The 19,105-nt window shown below is 51.8% G+C and overlaps 1 protein-coding gene across 2 annotated transcripts; it reads right to left on the bottom strand.

Moving 5' to 3' along the window:
- Positions 1–3,829: 3,829 nt before the first annotated feature.
- MARVELD1 (MARVEL domain containing 1) lies at positions 3,830–7,844 on the bottom strand. Of its 2 annotated transcripts, XM_047073255.1 has the most exons (3): positions 5,796–7,844; positions 4,570–4,785; positions 3,830–4,429 (listed from the first exon to the last, which is right to left on the bottom strand). In XM_047073255.1, exon 1 carries the CDS (start codon positions 7,842–7,844, stop codon positions 7,323–7,325), a length of 522 nt encoding a protein of 173 aa, XP_046929211.1. In that variant the 3' UTR covers positions 3,830–4,429; positions 4,570–4,785; positions 5,796–7,322. The 2 variants fall into 2 exon arrangements, with proteins under 2 accessions (XP_046929211.1, XP_046929210.1); XM_047073254.1 differs by having other exon boundaries at positions 3,830–4,785.
- Positions 7,845–19,105: the final 11,261 nt, after the last annotated feature.

Genomic DNA, 19,105 nt, shown 5'->3' with positions numbered 1-19,105 from the left:
TGAGAGCTGACCTGCAGTGATCAGTCACCAGGCGCTCTGATCTGGGTGCATCGTCTCAGTGAGCCCTTCCCACAGACCAGTGAGGTAGCCACCCGCGTTAACTCCATGTAGTAAGTGATGAAAGTGACATGAAGAGTTTTAGTAAAAGGCCTAGGAGCAGACAATAAGAGATTGGCCTCACTTCTGACATCACAGGATGAGCTCACCTAAAAATCAGAGCCAGTCATATTAACTGCCCAGGGGAACACAGGAGACAGCACAGAGCACAGAACAAGATTTCGAAAGGCAGAGGGTTCTGTATCCACGTTTGGGATCAGGTCAGGTGGCCATACGTACCGCATGAGGCCTCAAGAGGAAGGGGGGGCTGAGTGCAGGGGCAGTCTTAGTCCTTCTTACATCAGGCAGACAGAGAGACTGTCCCCAGGAATCCGGAGCGTGGTTTCAGCATAGGGAGCTGATTAAACCTAACTTCATCGTCTACTGAGAAGAGAGTAACTGACATAATTTGGATTTGTAACGATATAACTTTCTTCACAGGCTTTCCTGCCTGCCTTAGCTCAAAATATAAACTATTCAAACTCCAGCGTAGCTCTAGATAGGGTCTTTGGATGGCAGGAAGAAACAGTTTTTCTGCTGGGAAATCCTCTGAAACAGCATGGCATGGTAGCACAGACTTGAGTTTGAATCTTGTTACTGTCACTTGAGTCAAGTGACCTGGGGAAATCAGCTTACCCTTCTGAGCCTATCTCCACGTCTAGCAAATGGAGGTATTTAATACTTCTTGGGCTTGTGAGGTTGCTAAGAGATGTTATATGAGGTATTCATTCTCCTTGTTCTTGGTTCATTGCAGCCACTTTGGCAAGTTAGCTCCCTTTCTCCCCTCTTGCCAACCTTGACTCAGAAGTACTTTATGCAGTGCCTGGGAGGCTCAGTCGTTAAGCATCTGACTCTTGATCTCATAGTTTGTGAGTTCGAGCCCCGAACTGGGCTCTGCTTGGGATTCTCTCCTTTTCTCTCTCTGCCCTTTCCCTGTTTGAGCTCTCTCCGTTTCTCCAAATAAATTAATTAATAAACTTAAAAGAAGACAGAGGAGGAGGAAAAGGAAAAGGAGAAGAAGAAGAGGAAGAAGAAGCACTTTACAAAATGGGGCATCAGAGCGCCCTATCAGGACTCCTGGAGACGGCAGCAAGGAGACCCTGCATTCAGCCTGGGGGAGATACAGATAAGAGCCTGCAGAGGAACTGACTCTGGAAGCTTGCCCTAATCTCAGTGCTGAGGAGGGACCATCACAGCCTTGGTGCCTGTGGCATCCCAAATAGCCATCCAGTTCAAAAGGAATGGGGTTGTGGGACGGGGCAGCAAAATGGAACCTAGATGAGGAACCTAACCGGGATTTCGTGTGGGTGTTCCACACCTTCCTGCTGGCTCTGCCAGGTGCCCTCCTCTGGGTTCTGGCCACCTCCCCAACATACCTCTCCCTTGCCTTACAGGGCCCAGAGAGCCTCAGGCCCTCCCCACTTCTTTTCAGCTGTCCCCTCACCCTGGTCCCTGGTGTTCCTCTCCCCCAAGACTGGCTATGAAGTGGAATGCAGCCACCCCGGTGGTCCTTCTGCTCCTTGCTACTCTTGGCCGTGTTGGGGTACAGAGAGCACAGACCTGGAGAGTCCCATCCCCTCCTAAGCCTCCATTCACTCATCTGTAAAAGAGGACCCACCCCCTTTTAAGGGTTTTACTAAGCTCTCTACAGGAAGCAGCCAAGGGAGTGACAAAGTTAACCAATGTGAGAAATTTACAAAGATTCCAGAAAGTACAAAAAAATTCTTGGCAGTCCCTGACTATTTGCAAGGACATTTAGAAAGGGTTAGAATTAGGGGCGCCTGGGTGGCGCAGTCGGTTAAGCGTCCGACTTCAGCCAGGTCACGATCTCGCGGTCCGTGGGTTCGAGCCCCGCGTCGGGCTCTGGGCTGATGGCTCAGAGCCTGGAGCCTGTTTCGATTCTGTGTCTCCCTCTCTCTCTGCCCCTCCCCCGTTCATGCTCTGTCTCTCTCTGTCCCAAAAATAAATAAATGTTGAAAAAAAAAAATTAAAAAAAAAAAAAGAAAGGGTTAGAATTATATTATCATTAATTTTAAAGAGCAAGTTGTAGAAGAGTCTAATGTATATATGTACACACGTGTGTGCACACAGATCCATATAAGTTTCATTAGTTATAAAAATTAAAGAAGGGGAATTAATAGTTAGCAATGGTTTATCTCTAGGGTTTGAGATTAGGATGATTGAACGGCTTCTCTTTTTACTTTGTATCCTTCTGTATAGTTTAATTTTTTTTAATGGGTATATATTGGTACTTTATTTTACAAGTAACGACTGTAACAAATAAAACAATAAAAATGTAAATCAATGGTGCTAACCAGACCTTTCTCTCTCACACCCCTGCTCTTCCCTTTTATCCCTGAAAATGTAGGTTTATTAGCTTTCCTTTTTCACCACTGACCACCCCACCCCCATCCCTAGAAAAACAGGAAAAGTAATAGACATAAATGAGCAAATCCCTCGGGTTCCCCAGACTCAAATGGGCTCAATTATGTCCCTGAAGAGCACTGTCTTATTTCAAAGTGCCCTCCCCCGCCATGAGCAGGAAATGTCAGGTTAGACCATTCCTGAACACCTGGTCTCCAAGAGTGAAAACCAAACTCCACCTAAACTTCAGAGATGCCAGAGGACAAAAAGGACTTACCAGCTGCCAAGGGTAGTGAGAGAACATCTACCTCCCAGTCCCAGTCCTACCGCTGTCAGCTGTGTGGCCATGGATAAGGCCCTTCTTCTGAGGCTCTATTTCCCCATTAACTGGGGGTGACAATGCCAACCATTAAGATTGTTGACTAGATCAAACAAGGTCACGCAAGGAGAAGCATAATTTTTTTTCTTTTTTTTACAGCTTATTTATTTTTGAGAGAGAGACAGGGCATGAGCAGGGGAGGAGCCTAGAGAGCAAGACACAGAATCTGAAGCAGGCTCCAGGCTCTGAGCTGTCGGCACAGAGCCCAACGCGTGGCTCGAACCCATGAACCGTATGACCTGAGCCAAAGTCAGATGCTCAGCTCAACCTTGGAAATCCAAACCATGAAGGGTGTGTGAACACACCCAGCGTCAGATCCCTGCCTGGAGCTGTTCTAAGTGAGTTTTGCAATCTGCCAGTATTATACTATGTTCTGGCTGCAGACTTCAGGTTCAGGGCACAGGAAGGAGCAGCTGGCAAGGAAGCCTGCTAACTCCTCTTTCCTGCCCTTTCCAAAACATCTCTTTACCGGGGCGTGGCTGGAACCCAGAGGAAAGCAGGTAGGGTGTGTCCAGGAGGCAATGCCAGAGCACCGGAGCCTGAGCCCCGAGAGACCCCGCTCAGCTCTGTGACATGAGGCAAGCTGCCACTCCACCCTGGGGTTCATTCCCCTTTCTGCAAAATACCGGAGTTGGATAAGAACAGGACTCTGTGGCTCCATAACCACAGTCATTCTGTGCCTGCCAGTTGGGCAGTGGAGCTTCCGACAACAGAGGGACCATTGAGAGCCAGGATAGGAGCCTCTGGAATTCCCACCAGCTTTTGTCAGGGGCAGACACAGGCAGTTTTCTTCCCTTTGGTCCCTGTGTCCTGCCCTAAGTGCGCTGAAAAGCCATGAACTCATGTTTCTTTTCCTCCCAGAAGGAAATCGGAAGCTGGGGAGGCAGACAAAAGGACAGTGCGGCATAATGAGAAGATGGAGGGAGGCCGGGAGCACCCAGTACACGGAGTTACTGCAGGAGGCCAGGAGGGAAGACACGTACACCAAGATCAGAAAAACCAAACTTTATTCAGAAAAGCAAATTAGTCATCACAACTAAACTATTAAATGAGGCACATTGGTCCCCTTTCGCCACCGGCCCTCACCCCACCCACTCCCACCCTCTCTATTGGCCTTTGTAGAACACTAGAAAATTCCTTTCCTGGGTCCGCAAGCGGTCCTAGACTTTTGGACTGGTAGGAGCCCACAGTGGTCTCGGGCTGGACTGAATCCTGGAGTCTAATGAGGGAGGCCAATGAGACTGCCTCCAGTATTCAAAAATTCTGGGCCAGGTCAGGTAGCCCTTTCCACGGTACAGGGTCTCAAGGGGAAGGAGGGGGTGGGGGTGGGGGAGGGGGCCGTTTTACAGGTCCTTCTCACATCTCGAGAGGCAGCTGGAGGCCAAGCAGGAAGGCACATCTAGAAGAGCCAGTGAGCTCTGGAATGTTTCAGGCACATCTGGATGGATAAGGTAGCATGAAGGAAGGCCTAGGAGATGTCTACTCCTGAGTAAGGTCGCCTGGCCACAGACAGAGCACCGTGAGCAGGGGGGCTAAGAAGAGATCCTCGGGGGGCTGGTTCTGAGCTGAATACGCAGCTTAAATGGTGATCTGAAAAAAGAGAAAAAGAAAAAAGCTGGAGCCAAACCCCACTGTTTAGAGCACAGAGGTGCACGGCTCAGTTCCAGGTGTCTGGAATCTCGTGCCCAAGTAAGTCAGCACAAGGAAAATCAGGATTTCTCTTGTGTTACAGTAAAACGAATCTTCACTCATCCCGGATCTCCCACTGGATAGCGTTGGCGGAAAGCTGCTGGGCAGAGGTCGTCGTTGGCTCTCCCCACTCCGCAGCCCTCTGCTGGCCCAGGCCAGAAAGGCGTCCCCTGCCCAGGGAAGCAAGCCCGGGGGGAGAGGTCGCATGACCGCATGACCGGCTACGGGAACCTCCACGGCCTCAGCAACGTGGAAACCTGCAACAGAAGAACCGAAGTCACTGGGCGTCCCACGCACCTCCAAGTACCCCGGCAAAGCCCAGCCCCAGGCTCTGGCTGGCACCAGTGGTGCAAGCTGAAGGAACCGGTGCCCCTCCCGGAGTAAGGCAGCAGGACTCCAGCCTAAATGAGACAGCCAAGGGCTCGGTGTTCCAGGATTTCCCGAAGGGCAGAAGATAACAGTAACAACAACAACCACAAAAATAACCACAATTTTCACGGGGACAGAGTTTCAGTTTTGCAAGATGAAAACCGTTCTGAAGATGGATGGTGGGTGACAGTTGCACAACAATGTGAAAATGCTTAATGCCACCCAATTGTACCCTTTAAAATGGTTGAATGGTCAATTTTATGCTATGTATATTTATACTTCACCCCAACTTTTTTTTAAAGTAACCATATTAACAGCATCTAACACGTATTGACTCCCTACTGTACACAGTCCAGCCCGGTCCTGAAGAGACCAAACTGCCAGAGTCCAGATCCGAGGTCCCCAGTCACCAACTGGGAGACTCTGGGCAAGATACTTAACCTCTCTGTGCCTCACCTCCCTCCTAGGCAACATGCGAGCACCAGAACTCACCTCAGTATGGTTGTTCAGAGAACGAAACACATGGCACGTGCCTCAGGCAGTGCCAGGCACAAAGGAGCCCTGGATAGATGCTGTGACCCTCCACACTCCCATCCAGATCTTCACAAATGCAACAGCAAAGCCTCACACCTCTCTGCCTAGGCTTTAAAAACACACTCACGCAAACACACTCTGGCCATCCCTATTCTAGTTTCTAATCCAGACGTGGCTGAACTTTTTCAAAGAGCAGATCTTTGAAGGATTTAGCATAAAGGCTGAATTAGCACAACTCTTGGGACACTGTGGCCACCTGCCCAACTTGCTCTGAATAAAAACCTCTTAACTTTCAGAAAAGGGAGCTCTGTGTGTTTCATTCCAAGGCCTATCACCCCTCCAGAAAAATCAAGAAGCACCTTACCTTACGGAGGCTGGGCCAGCTGTTCACCCCAGCTTGGGAGTTTTCTTCTCTTTGGTGACTATGCCCCACTCCCGCCAGTTGGTCACAGTCAATGCCAGCATCTCTTACAGGTAATGCTCCAATTGACTTGGAAACCACCTGGATGACTTTGGCTTCATTTTGCAAACAATGTAGAGGAATGTTCAGATCCACCAGTTCCCAGGTCTCTCAGGGGCCTGGCAGGGACAGCCATCTTCTCCCTCACTGGGTCAGGCCCTCCCTCAGCTACAGAAATTCCCTGGTAAATAAAAGGAGCACCCCAGATCTTCAATCATACTGTAGCCAGTGGGTTGTATCCCTTAGGAATGAATGACAGCCAGGCCCGCACAGGGATGCTTGGAAGCCTTAGGTGGCAAAAACTAATTGGTCCAGGTCCAGAGGCAGTTAACACTGTAAACTAAATTACTTGGGCTTCTTTTACAGCCGGACTTCTCAGAACCTTTGATATGCTAACGAGCCTCGTGAATCTCCAAGAGGAGATAGCACCTTTGAGAAACCCATTTGGCAGTGAAGCCCCCTTTTAGAGGATAGCTCCTGAGCCAGGGCTCCTGGGAACACCCACTGCTCTAATGTAAACTGCTGGACTGGGAGTCTGGAAACAGGGTTCTAATGGGAGTCCGCAACGGGGTTCCAATCTTATTCCGGCTTTCCCAAGAGCAAGGGGTGAGGCTCACCCTGACATTCCTTCCGGTCCTGTGGGATCCCTAAGGCAAAAAGAAACTGGGAGGTGGGGGGGGGGTGGAGTAGAAGCCCCTGAGAGGAAGGCTGGTAAGGTGAGGCCTGGGAAAGTCGTGTGCATTTGGGCCTGGCCTCCAAGAACCGCGAGGACAAAGGCTGAGCAGGCAGAGGGAGAGAAGACTCCAAAGGTGCAAAGGTGCAGCCCGTGGGCCTTTCCAATCCATCCTCACCTCTGCAGACAGGCCCCACCCCAACGTCACAGCACAGACAGCGCTGGATGCTCACACAATCCCAAACGAAAACGAAAACTCTTCGCTCGTCCCAGGACCCGTGGAGGCCCGTCCCCAGCTCCGCCCGCGGCTGCGAGCCTGCCCTTCACGGCACTCGAGGCTGGAAGAGGGGCCAGGGAACGGAGGTGCTCTTCCGACCGCGGGGTGGGGAAGGAGGGGGCAGTGGCGCAGCCAAACGCTCGTTCCAATTGGGAGCCTCCCCCGGATCTACGCGGCGCCTGTACACGTCTCGCTCTCGGCAGGGAAGGGAACGAGGAACCGCGAGGTTTCGCTTCGGGCGGCCAGGCTGAGCGTGGGGGCCACCTCCTCGGACGTGGCCTTGCCCGGGTCCCTGGAAACGAACGGCGTGGGCGGCGGCGCGGCCGTCGGGCGGGAACTGAGGGCCAGGGCGCCTGGGCGCGGGCGGCGGCGGGAGCGTGGGGCAACGGGTGGGTGCCGGGGCGCACGGGCGCGGGGCGGCGGCGGCAGGAAGGACGGGGGCGTCGGTGTCGGGAGGGTCCCCGCCCCGCGGCGCGGCGGCTCACGCCACCTCCTGCTCCCCCTGGTAGCGGCGGCAGCAGCCGTAGAGCGCCGAGAGCAGGTAGAGGCCGAGGCAGAGGCCGCCGCAGACGGCGGCCGCCAGGAAGGCGTGGTAGGCGCAGGCCATCTGGTAATCCTTGAGGTTGCAGTAGCTGTGGCTCTGCGTCTGGGAGATCATGATGCCCGTCGCGGCGCCGTAGAGCGCGGCCGCCAGCAGGTCGTGCGCCACGTTGACCACGAGCCAGCGCGAGCCCAGCACTGGCACCAGCTCGTGCTTGCCCAGCAGCGTGAGGAAGTAGAGGCCCAGGGTCAGCAGCCAGAAGAGCACCGACACGAAGAGCGCGAAGTGCACGGGGCCCTGGTACCGGCTCGTGGCGATGGTGATCCAGAAGGCGGCGCCGGCCAGCAGCTGGAGCAGCCGCAGCACGCCCAGCGGGCCGCGCAGGAAGGCCCGCTGCAGGCGCACCGCCCCGCGGACCGCGCGCGCCTGGGGCGGCGGCTGGCGCGGGGGCGGCGGGAGCATGGCCCCCGGGCGCGGTGGCGGCGGCGGCGGCGCCCCGAGCAGCGGAATGGCGGCGCCCGGCTCGCGGGGGCGGCCCGGCCGACGTGCCCGCTGCGCCCGCGGCGGCCTCCGCGCGTCCTTCCGAGACCTCCCGGCGCTTCCTCTCCCCTTCTCCCCACCCTTCCTCCCCTCTCTCCTCCCCACAGCCCTCCTCTCTTTCTGCCTCCCTCTCTCCACCCCTCCTACCCGCCCTTCCCCTTCCCCTCCCCGTCTCCACCCCCGCTCGCTCCTCCAGGCTTCCAGCCACCTCTTTTTGGGCCTCGCTCACCACCCCGGCCCCCCTTTTCTGCCGGCGCCAGACTCCCAGCTCGGATTCCTTCCTCCCCGGGGCGCGGCGGAGGGCACTCGCACCCCCCAGCCGACCGCGGGCCTTCCGCTCTGGCAGCCCCGGCCAAGTTTGGCACATCTGGGGCCGCCCTGCCCGCCCGGCCCGCCCGGCCTCCCCTGCTCCGGTCCAGCTTCGGAGGGGAAAGCTGTCTTCTGGAGCGTTCTCTCAGCCTGTCGCTCGCTGGGCCCCTTTCTTTCTACTTTCTCTTGCCCCAGCGCCCCCCGGGGCCCCCTGGTCTTTTCCTGCCGCTGGAGGAGAGCAGTGCTGGTGTTGAGCTGACATCCATGCTCACATGGACGTCTGGAATATGCTACCAGGGTCCACCTCGGACTTCTCGTGGGCTGTCAGACATCAGAGAAAGGGACCGGCACCCACCAGAGGCTCCACTGCCCCTCCCACACACCACAAAACCAAGTCCTGTCGGTCCATCCGACTTTTTCCAAACCTCCTTGCCGTCCAGGGTTGCCCAGATTAAAAATGTGCTACCCAACATGGCCGGGACACAGACCCTGGGGTAAGAGACAGCAAGGCCCGTGTGCTTAACTGCTAGGCAAAACGGCCGGTGGTGGGAGCTGATGATGCTTCACACCGTCCTTTGCCTGTACGCCCATTTAAGCGTCAAGACAGCCTCAGAGATACACACGATTATTTTCCTGGTTTTACCGAGGAGGAGAAATGAGAGCTAGAGGGGCTAAGACAAGAAGCTGGTAATCGCAGCTGCTCTCTCTTCTCTCTCCATCCCATCCAACCTTTGTGCACTGTGTGACATCTTTCTAAAGCACAGTCCCGTTGTTGCCCTGCTTCCTCCACTGACCACGGGATAGAGTTCTATCTCTTCTGGGGGCAGATTTCACAAAACGGCTCCAACTGACTTTCACTTTCCTTGTTTTCCACTTTCTTCCCTTACCCACCCTCCCACCCAGCATGCCAACCCCACCAAACCTCTTAAGTTCACCCGAATAAGCTCAGAATGCCCTTCATCCCCAGGCCCGCACTTGGCCGGCAAACTCCTACTTATCCTTCGGCGCCCGGTTTAGATGCTCCTCCCTTTGGTCCAGCCTCCCACACTGTTGATTCCCGGCTCGTCAGGCCCTCACTGGGTGCATCCATTAGTTCTGCAGTACTTCGAGCCTGGTACGTTGCAACTGTTGGCTGTCACCTCTATCTGCCTTTGCCTGGCATGTAGGAGGCTCAGTAAATGTCAGCAGAGTGGATGACTGAGTGGTAGCGATGAGGGAGTGTGGGGCAAGCTGAGGGCAAAGTACAGGCTAACAGCAGCCCCCAACCCCCCCCACCCCCCCGCCAGGTGGGATGTGCGTGGTATTCCTCGGACACTCCTGGCTGCCCAAGAACAGGGGAAAGGAAAGAGAGCAAATGGCTGACGGACAGAGGTCACGGTCATGCAGGACAGGAGTCTCCTTCAGTTTACGGAAAACTTAGTAAACTGCAAGAAAAAGCTAATCTTATCCGCAGCCTTATCTCCAGACCTGTAGCGTCCGTTTCCTGGAGCCCTAATATCACCCTCATCAAGATGTAAGGGGGTTGAAGTGCTTCCCACTTAAGTGATGTGGGAAACAAAGGCAAATGAAAAATTCCCTTACTGTCGACAGCCCATTGGTAAGTCCTTGAAACAGGCAGAGTGACCCTCCTGTAGGAGCTCAGCTGCCTTGATGGTGACACTTTGCTAGGGGCAAAAGGCAATCTTGGCCTAACATTATCCCAACCTCCAGGATCCTGTAAGTCTTCTTTAACATATAAAAATTCCTTTGGAAACTTCTTTTATCTCAACTCTGCCTAGGTATGTGCTGGCAATCATAGTATTATGATTATGACCCCCTGATATACGTCTGAAGGCTGTCATGACTGAGGTTTTACTAAACACTAATAAATGGTGTTTCCCTAACAACAGCTAGCCCCTCAAGGTCCTGGAAATCCTGCTTCCAAAATTCCTTAGAGATTTACGCTGTCCCTGCCGCCCTCCCAACCTGAGAGTGTGTAATCAGTTACCCATCACAACCCCAGTGCAGCTCCTCCTGCCCACAGGTCCTGTCCCTGTGCTTTAATGAAATCACCTTTTTTTGCACCAAAGATGTCTTCAAGAATTCTTTCTTGGGGCACCTGGGTGGCTGGGTCGGCTAAGCATCCGACTGGGGCTCAGGTCATGATATCGGGGTTTGTGAGTTGGGGCTCCGTGTTGGGCTCTGTGCTGACAGCTCAGAGCCTGGAGCCTGCTTCAGATTCTGTGTCTCTCTTTCTCTCTGCCTCTCCCTTGCTCATTCTCTCTCTCTCTCTCTCAAAAATAATAAACATGAAAAAAAATTTTAAACAAAATAATTCTTTCTTGGCCATAGGCTACAGACCCCCATCATCACCCCAAAAACCCATCATTTGGTGCCCTTAACAGGGGGCTTCGAGTCTTTTCATCTGGACTCTGAACCAGTGCAAACCTGGTGAGTACTTTCTCTTTTCTTCCTTTACTCTCATTTCAGGGGCTTTTTGAGAAGTATGGCCTTATTGGGACACTTCTATGTGGATTGCTCAGGCTGCAATCCGGTCCCCCGTGGCAACTCTACAGGGAGGAGAAAGCCTGCCATCTGGCTGGAAGTTAACTACTCCAGCCAGAATGGTAATAAGACCCAGAAACTTGATGCCCTCTCTTTATTCCTGTCCTCATACAAAGTTGTCTGTCTTGGGCATGGGACCGCCACCTAAGTGATTAGCGTGGCTGATCTTAAGACTCCCGTGTGAGGTTTCCTCCTCATTGGTCTAACGTGATCCCCTCCACATCTCTTCAGTTGTGGGAACCGCAAAGAAACTGAGAGGGCCCTCTTACCTTGGGGACAACGCACATTTCCGTCCCCCAGCTGACCCTACCTCCAGAACTAGTCCCTCATCTCCTGGTCATGGGACGTGTCCACTGGCCCCCTGGCTTGGTGAGCCGGTCTGTCTCCCAGCAGCCTGTCACTTCTGGTGGGAGAAAGTTTATGTGGCTTCTCAGGGGCTAATGCCCCTCCCTGCCAACACAGCCCCGCCTCCAGGGACTTGAGAAAGCTCCGAATGCATATCTTAAGTGAATAAAAGGGGAAGTAAACATCGTATCTGTGTGAGATGACATAGTATAGAGGCTTAGGTGCAAACCCTGGAGGCAGACTGCCTGGCTATGCATCACTGCTCCACCACTCCCTCATGCTGGGCTGGGGGTGAGGGGATGGGGGGGTACTTAACTGCTTTGTGCCTCAGTTTCCTCATCTGTGAAATCCTTTCAGCCATGGACGTCAAACACCTGTTAGACACTGGGCACCATTTTAGGGTCTAGGGATACATAATATATATGCAATCATTGTTAATTGAATGCCTACTATACTGTAGGCACAGTTTTTTTTAATTTTATTTTAACATTTATTTATTTTTGAGAGAGAGAGACAGAGTGCAAGCAGGGGAGGGGCAGTGAGAGAGGGAGACACAGAATCTGAAGCAGGCTCCAGGCTCCGAGCTGTCAGCACAGAGCCCGACGCGGGGCTGGAATCACGAATCACGAGATGGTGGCCTGAGCCAAAGTCGGACACTTAACCGACTGAGCCACCAAGGAACCCCTCTAGGCACTTTTTTTTTTTAAGTAAGCTCTACGCCCAGTGTGGGGCTTGAGCTCACTGACCCCAAGATCAAGAGTCACATGCAATACCAACTGAGCCAGCCCGGTGCTCCTATATACTCTGATTTGCTGGTGGGGAACCCAGGATTCAGAGGGTTAAGGGAGGTGAACATGTTCAAGGAGCTGACGGAGCAGCCCAGGCGTGGCTGGCTCCAGGTCCATATTCAAAGTGCTTATATATACTTTCCCGTATTTTATTCTCAGCTGTTATTACAGGGATCCAGAAAAGTTATGTAGCTTGCTCGGAGAAACAGAACTAGCGAGTATCAATGTGAAGATTCAAAACTAGGTCTTCTGGTGCCAATTCTGGGGCTTTCCTCTCAGCATCCCTCAGCAGCTCCTGGAGGGACATTCTCAATGTTCTCAGGGTACCAGTCTTGAGAAGGGCTGGAGTGAGGACGGGCAGCTGGCGGCCGAATCTGGGTGCGGGGCTGATGACGAAGTTGTGCCGCACAAACTATCTCCGTGAGCAGGGGACCTAACCGAATAAACATTTAGAGTGAGAGAAGAGAGTCCTTCCTCTTCTAAAAAAGGCATCTGGAGACTTAAGGGTGGAGCGCCACCTGGTGGGCACAAACCTTCAGCCTCACAGCTAAGTCCAGCTCCTTACAAGGAAGCCAGTGGTGGCTTTGGGAAGATATTTTTAGCCTCTGGAATCCTGAAGACATTCCAAGGGGCAGTCCGGGAGACTCTGCAAAAGCGTAAGCACGCCAGATCGTGATTCCTCCAAAACAAATATGGTCTAAGCACCTGCTGGATGCAAACGATCTGGGTGTGGAGTGTAGGAAGAAGGAGCACCGGCTCATGCCCTCACAGTGTTTGCACTCTTCTGGTAGTGGAGGGACAGCTGTGGACAGAAAAGAGGGAGGAAGATGCAAGGAAATACAAAAGGGAGAAGGCTGGGGAAAGCTTTCAGAATGAAGTGCCTTTAGAGGGTGGATAGAATTTTGACAAGCAGAGATGGGGGCTAGGCATTGTTGGGTAAGGCAGTCTACCACGGGTCCCGAGCGGCAAAGGATGCAAAGCCACGGCCGCCTATTCGTTTGCCAACCGTTTCTCAGTGTTGTCTTCTGCAGCCGGCAACTTTGAGGGAGGAGGGAACATCTCCTCCAAGACAGAGAGCAGGCTTGCTTATTGCTTACGATAAAAGTAGCGGCGGTAGGAGGGGACAGCGGTGGGTTTCCCAAGCTCAGCGCTCCGCAGCTGTGACACAAAGCTCTCGCATGTGTAACATCCCTGTGAAACTAGGGAACAAGGGAAAGAGACATACTGACGATGCTCACCCTGCTCCCTGTGCCAGGAGTGGCAAATTCTTTGTGTCCGACTCAGGAAGCCACGTCTTCTGCCAGCATTTATGAAACAACAGCAGGCTAGCTTATTGGCTTGTAAGCGGGATAAATCCCAGACCCTGACAGGTGCTGTAGGCAGAGGGCACGGTGTGAGCAAAAGCAGGGACTAGGCTGTTCGGGGAACAGGAAGTACTGAGGCTGAATACTCAAAGCCCCAAAGCAAAGGACTTTCAGCATGCCCAGAACAAGAAGGAATGCGTGGCCACCCGGAGATCCCATGACCAGCTCTTAATGTTCAGTCAGTCCTGTCTTCAGTCTCTGGGCTACGGGAAATGTACCGCATATATAGACTCAACTCACCTTTGTTTAATACCTGTTGAGCTGGCACTGGACACAAATTAACTAACAGCAGAGGCAAAACTCATAGTGAGGAAGTATATGGGTGCTGGGACCTGCAGAACCTTGCCTTGAATCTTACCGTTAAATTACTAAATAAACATTTCCTGAACACCTACTACGTCTATACCTGGCATTAGGCTACAGTCGTATACCTGGGTTGGAAGAGGCCTTAAAGACCATTTACTCCAGGCTTCTCATTTTATGGAGGGGTAACTAAGGCCTGGGGAAGGTAAGTGACCTGCCCCAGGTCACACAGCTGATTGATGACATGAATGCCAGATTTAGAACTTAGGTCTTCTGACTCACAATCCACTGTTTACTTGGGGCAGGGGCTCTGTATGCCAGCCCAGGATGTGAACTCTCATCTGTCAGTCAAGTGGCTCATACCTCCAGGCCTGTTCCCGAGGGAACTCCCACCAGGCTGTAGGAACAGGGGCCTCTGGAATGGTGGATGGGGCCCCCTCTGGGTGGAGTTGCGTAGGAATCTGGGTGGCTCTTGTCTTTGTTGTCCCAGCCCCCACAGAGTACCTGGCCTTTGCTGGAGCTGCGAGGCAGCCTGGATTCTGGGCACCTTTGGGCAGATGGAAGCAAGGGGCCCCGGGGGCGTGGAAGTGATAAGGCCATGCGACTCTGGCAAAGCTCAGCCCTCATGCTCCAGGAGAAGCTGGCCAGGACCAGACTAGGAGCCGCAGGTACCCTCTGCGGCTTATCTTTGCGTGAAGCCGCCCAGAACGTTGGCTGGCAAGGCTGGGTCCGTAAGACTAAGTAACCGTGAGTGACCAAGGTAGATCCCCTGAGACCTCACCATGAATCCGCCACCCATGAGGTGCTGAAGATGACCTCCTACTGGGACCCGTCGTGGGGAAGTGCAGACCTCAGCAGACCGCATTCCTGAGGAAAGGAAGGGCCTCAGGATGGACACCTGGAGCCAGAGTGGATCGAATCAATCATCACCACCCTGCCAGTCAGCCTTGGATAAAAGCGGCAGAGGCTCAATAGTAAGAACCAACATTTGAAAAGTGCCTTCCATGTGCCAGGCACCATGCCAGGTGCTGTCCACACTTGTCTCGCTTACTTCTCACAATAGCTCTGTGACGGAGGGTCATTAAAACCACTTCCACTTTTAAAATGAGGAAACCGAGGCTCAGGGAGCTTATGTGACTTATCTAATGGCACACATCCAATGGAGAATGGAATTCAAATATGTGATCCCCAAGTCCAGGTGTTTTTTTTTTTAATTTTTGAAAAATGTCTGTTTATTTTTGAGAAAGAGAGGGAGTTGGGGGAGGGACAGAGAGAGAGAGAGAGAGAGAGAGAGACACAGAATCTGAGGCAGCTCCAGGCTCTGAGCTGTCAGCATAGAGCCTGATGTGGATCTCGAACCCACGAACCATGAGATCATAACCTGAGCTGAGGTCAGAGGTTTAACCGGCCGAGCCACCCAGGCACCCCACTAAATCCGGGCTTTTAATCAGTGCATATATCTCGGACTTCAACCTTGGTCTTGGAGGACACATCAGAGGACTGCCCCTGAATGGCGACAAAGAGACCGATCCCTGTTGTAGAATGGTCAGCAGGCAGGGGGCCAGGCAGGGCGCTGCGAGAGTGGGTGTGGCTGTCACAGGCCCCAAGATCTGCACCTGGGGAGCCTGTGTATGCTGTTTCCATACCTTAGCCAACCATGTGAAGGGTCTCCAGGAAGGGGTGATTTGTCCCCCTAACTCTCTACCTCACCCACAGCTGGAGTTTTAAAGCCAGAGGAATGAGGCCCAAAGGCTGAGTTAGAGCCCAGGGTTGCCATCAGATGACGCTTTGTGCTGAGTGTTTCACCTGCGTCTCCTCCTTGGCCCTGGCAACAGCCATGAGGGATAGGTAATTTGTTATTTCCACTTGACAGTTGAGGAAAATGAGAGGCAGAAAGATTAAGGTAGGAACTAAATTTAGATTTTTAGACCACTGGAAACACTACATCTGTCTGAGATTCCCTGAACCTACTTTAACCATGAACTTGCCCCTTAGGTCCAGTCTCATAAGACCCTTTATAAGACATTATTCACTGAAACCACAGAGCAAACGCAAATGTGGTCTCTCCTCCACTACCCCTTGGTCTCCAACTCCCATTACCACTGGGGCTTCTTACGGATGGGGAGCATCATGGAGATTTTCTCCAACTCTGGTTTTCGCTCTACTGCCAAGAAAGCCCACCCCCCTTAACCTCGACAGGCAGAGTGGGACACGGCTGCCGTGGCTGGAAGAGATCAAACCCACTAGAAGCCACGAGAGACCAAGGGGACCTTGTCCTGACCCACCAGGAAGATGCCAAAATAGCTAATGTCATGGCATTCAGGAATCAAGAGAAGAGCGAGAGTCTTCAGTGGCATCGAAATGCTCTAGGAGGCCTGCCTATCTCTCCCATGGCAGTCTTCTGCCTGTACCCACAGCCCCTGTCGGAGTGGCGGCTCTAGATATAGATGGTATATTTCTGCTATGAAGCTCTGCCTCTACTTCCCCACCTCCACGTCCGACCCAAGCTGGACCTATCAGATTCCTTCTTTTGGAATTTGGCCAAATGGTCATTTCTAAATGGAGCTAGTGCTGCAGTAACCAAAGTCAGTGCATGAGGCAAATTTAGGGGGAACAGAAATTCTGAGTTGGCAGAGGAAGCTGATCTGCAGAGAAAAGGGCAGTGTATTAGGGTTGTCTACAGAAACAGGATGGATGGATGGATATAGATATACATACACATACAGATTTATTATAAGAAATTGGTTGGTGTAGTTATGGAGGCTGATAAGTTCCAAGATCTGCAGTTGGCAATGTGGAGACTCAGGAGAGCCATGGTGTAGTTTAGTCTAAAGGCTCAAGATATAGGAAGAGTCAGTGTTTCAGTTAGAGTCCAAAGGTGGGAAAAACAAGCAAACAATGTCTCAGCTCAGACAGTCAGGCAGGAGAAAGTCTTTCTTTCTTTCTTTCTTTCTTTCTTTCTTTCTTTCTTTTTTTTTTTTTAAGTTTTTAAGTTTATTTTGAGAGAGAGATAGAGAGCACAAGCTGGGGAAGGGCAGAGAGAGGGAGAGACAGAATCCCAAGCAGGTTCTGTGCCATCAGCGTTGAGCCCAACAGGGGGATCAAACTCACGAACTGTGAGATCATGACCTGAGCCGAGCTCGAGAGTCAGACACTTAACCAACTGTGCCACCCAGGCACTCCGTTCTTTTGTTTTTTTAAGTGTTATGTTTATTTAAGTAATTTCTACAGCCAACACGGGGCTAGAACTCACAATCCTGAGATCAAGAGTTGCACAGTCTTCCGACTGAGCCAGCCAAATGCCCCAGGAGAAAGTCCTTCTTACTTGTGAGAGGGTCAGCCTTTTTATTCTATTCAGGCCTTCAACTGATTGGACAAGGCCCACCCACGTTAGAGAGGGCAATCTGCTTTACTCAGTCTACCAATTCAGATGTTAATCTCATCCAAAAACATCATCCAAAAACACCCTCACAGACACACCCAGAATAATGTTTGACCAGATATCTGGGTACCCTGTGGCCCAGTCAAATTGACACATAGAATTAACCAGTACAGCGGGGTGCCTGGGTGGTTCTGTAGGTTAAGCCTCATGAGCTGATAGCGCAGAGCCTGCTTTAGATTCTCTGTCTCCCTCTCTCTTTGTCACTGCCCAGCTGGCACACACTCTCTCTCAAAGATAAATAATAAATAAATAAACATTAAAAAAAAAAGTAACCATCACAGGCAGCTCTGCAGAGATGAAAGATGATGAGGAAGAACAGCTGCCTATGACTTACTCCAGGTTGTTCAGCGAGACTTCATTTCTGTGCGCTCACTGTTGCTTTACAGTAACCTCCTTCCCCCTTCTTTACCTGAGATAACAAACAGATTTCTGTTTCTCATGATGGCACCTTAATGAAGCAAGGAGGGTTCGGATCCTAACTGTTGAGGTCTGACTCCTAGTTCCACTCCGCAGAGGTTTAAAAACAAAATGGCTCCAAATTCTTTGATTCCTCTTCCATCAAGAGGTTGGGTCTATGCTTCTTCCCCTGAATCTGGGTAAGCTTGTGACTCGATTATAACTAAGAGGATGATAGAAACTACACTGTGTGACTTTTAAGTTCTGTTCAAAAGACAAAGCCTCTCCTGCCTGATTCACGAGAACTCATATTTGTAGCCCTGAGCCACCATGGAAGAAGCCCATGTTCTAGGTCACATTGACAAGCCACTGAAGCACTCCAGTCAGAAGTTCTGGCCTTCAAGTTCCCCCAGCCTGGGCACCAGACATGAGAAATGAGCTTTCAAATGATTCCAACCCCCGGCTGTCAAGGCAACGTCAGCATTCAAGACTTCCAGCGGATGTCCTGACATTGTAGAGTAGAGACAAGCCGCTTCCTCCGTGCACTCTCTGAATTCCTGTGTATCATTCGTGCTTTTTATTTTCTGTGTGTTATGATGTTTTGACATCTCGGGACCTTGCAGAGCCAGGGAGGGACTCTCCCTCCCAGATTTTGCTAATTCCTAAAGATAGCAGATCATGTGATGCTGAGCATGCCTCTGACATGCAAACCAACCAATCCTGAGCCCATACTCCAAACCACCTCCTCTACTTTGGTTCTTACACTCCAGGAGGCAACATTCCTCTGCCCTAATCATCCCAGAGGAAGGTATCAGACAATTGGAGACAGTCCCTAAGCCCCGTGCCTGCTGGAATTATTCAAACTATCCTAAACCTGCCTAGCCTGCTTACTTTGCTGCAACCATTTCTTCCCATAAAAACTACAGTAAGAGTTCATGTCCATGCTTTTCTCTTGCTCCTTCTGCCTCCTGAATGACACTGGTGCTTCGCCATGTGGCCCCACGTGGCATGGCCTGTCCCTTCCTCTGGGGAACTGTGAGTAACAAACTGTCTTTTCACTGGCAGCCATCTCCTGATCTGTTGGCCTCACTATTCCTAAACAAAACCAAAATCCCGAGTACATTTTTTTTTTAAGTTTACTTATTTATTTTGAGAGAGAAGGTGAGAGCAGGTAAGGGGCAGAGAGAGGGGGAGAGAGAGAGAATCCCAAGCAGGCTCCACACTGTCAGCACAGAGCCTGACGCGGGGCTCCAATTCATGAACCGCGAGATCACGACCTGAGCCAAAATCAAGAGTCAACCGAGAGTTGACCAAGAGTTAACCGACTGAGCCACCCGGGAGCCCCGAGCTTGAGTACATTTTAAAACATCCTGACCCACAGAATCCATGAGCATAATAAAATAGTCATTTTATACCCCTCAGTGTTGGGGTGATTTGTTAAGCAGTTGTGGTACCTGGAGGGCACGTTGACATCTTGCAAATCTCTCAACCTCAGCTTCTTCACGGGTTTAACGAGATTAACAGCATGATTTCTGAGCTGTTGTGTGGATTCCATGAGATGTAAAGAGCTTAGCGCTCACATGTGTTAGTTTTATTTTCGATATTGTTTTCTGAACGAACTTGGACAGCCAGCTCACTGGTTCCCAGTGCATCACTAGATTGTAAGACAGAAGCCTGCTGTCACTTGAGGTT

This window comes from Lynx rufus, unplaced genomic scaffold, assembly GCF_022079265.1.
Source record: "Lynx rufus isolate CCGP_SWC_20201006 ecotype Redwood Valley unplaced genomic scaffold, mLynRuf1.p SCAF_11, whole genome shotgun sequence".
Classification (NCBI taxonomy): Eukaryota; Metazoa; Chordata; class Mammalia; order Carnivora; family Felidae; genus Lynx; species Lynx rufus.
This window is presented reverse-complemented; position numbering and strand designations above follow the sequence as displayed.

Coding starts and splice junctions, on each gene's coding strand:
- MARVELD1 (XM_047073254.1), bottom strand. CDS start 7,844: ATGCTCCCGCCGCCCCCGCGCCAGCCGCCGCCCCAGGCGCGCGCGGTC.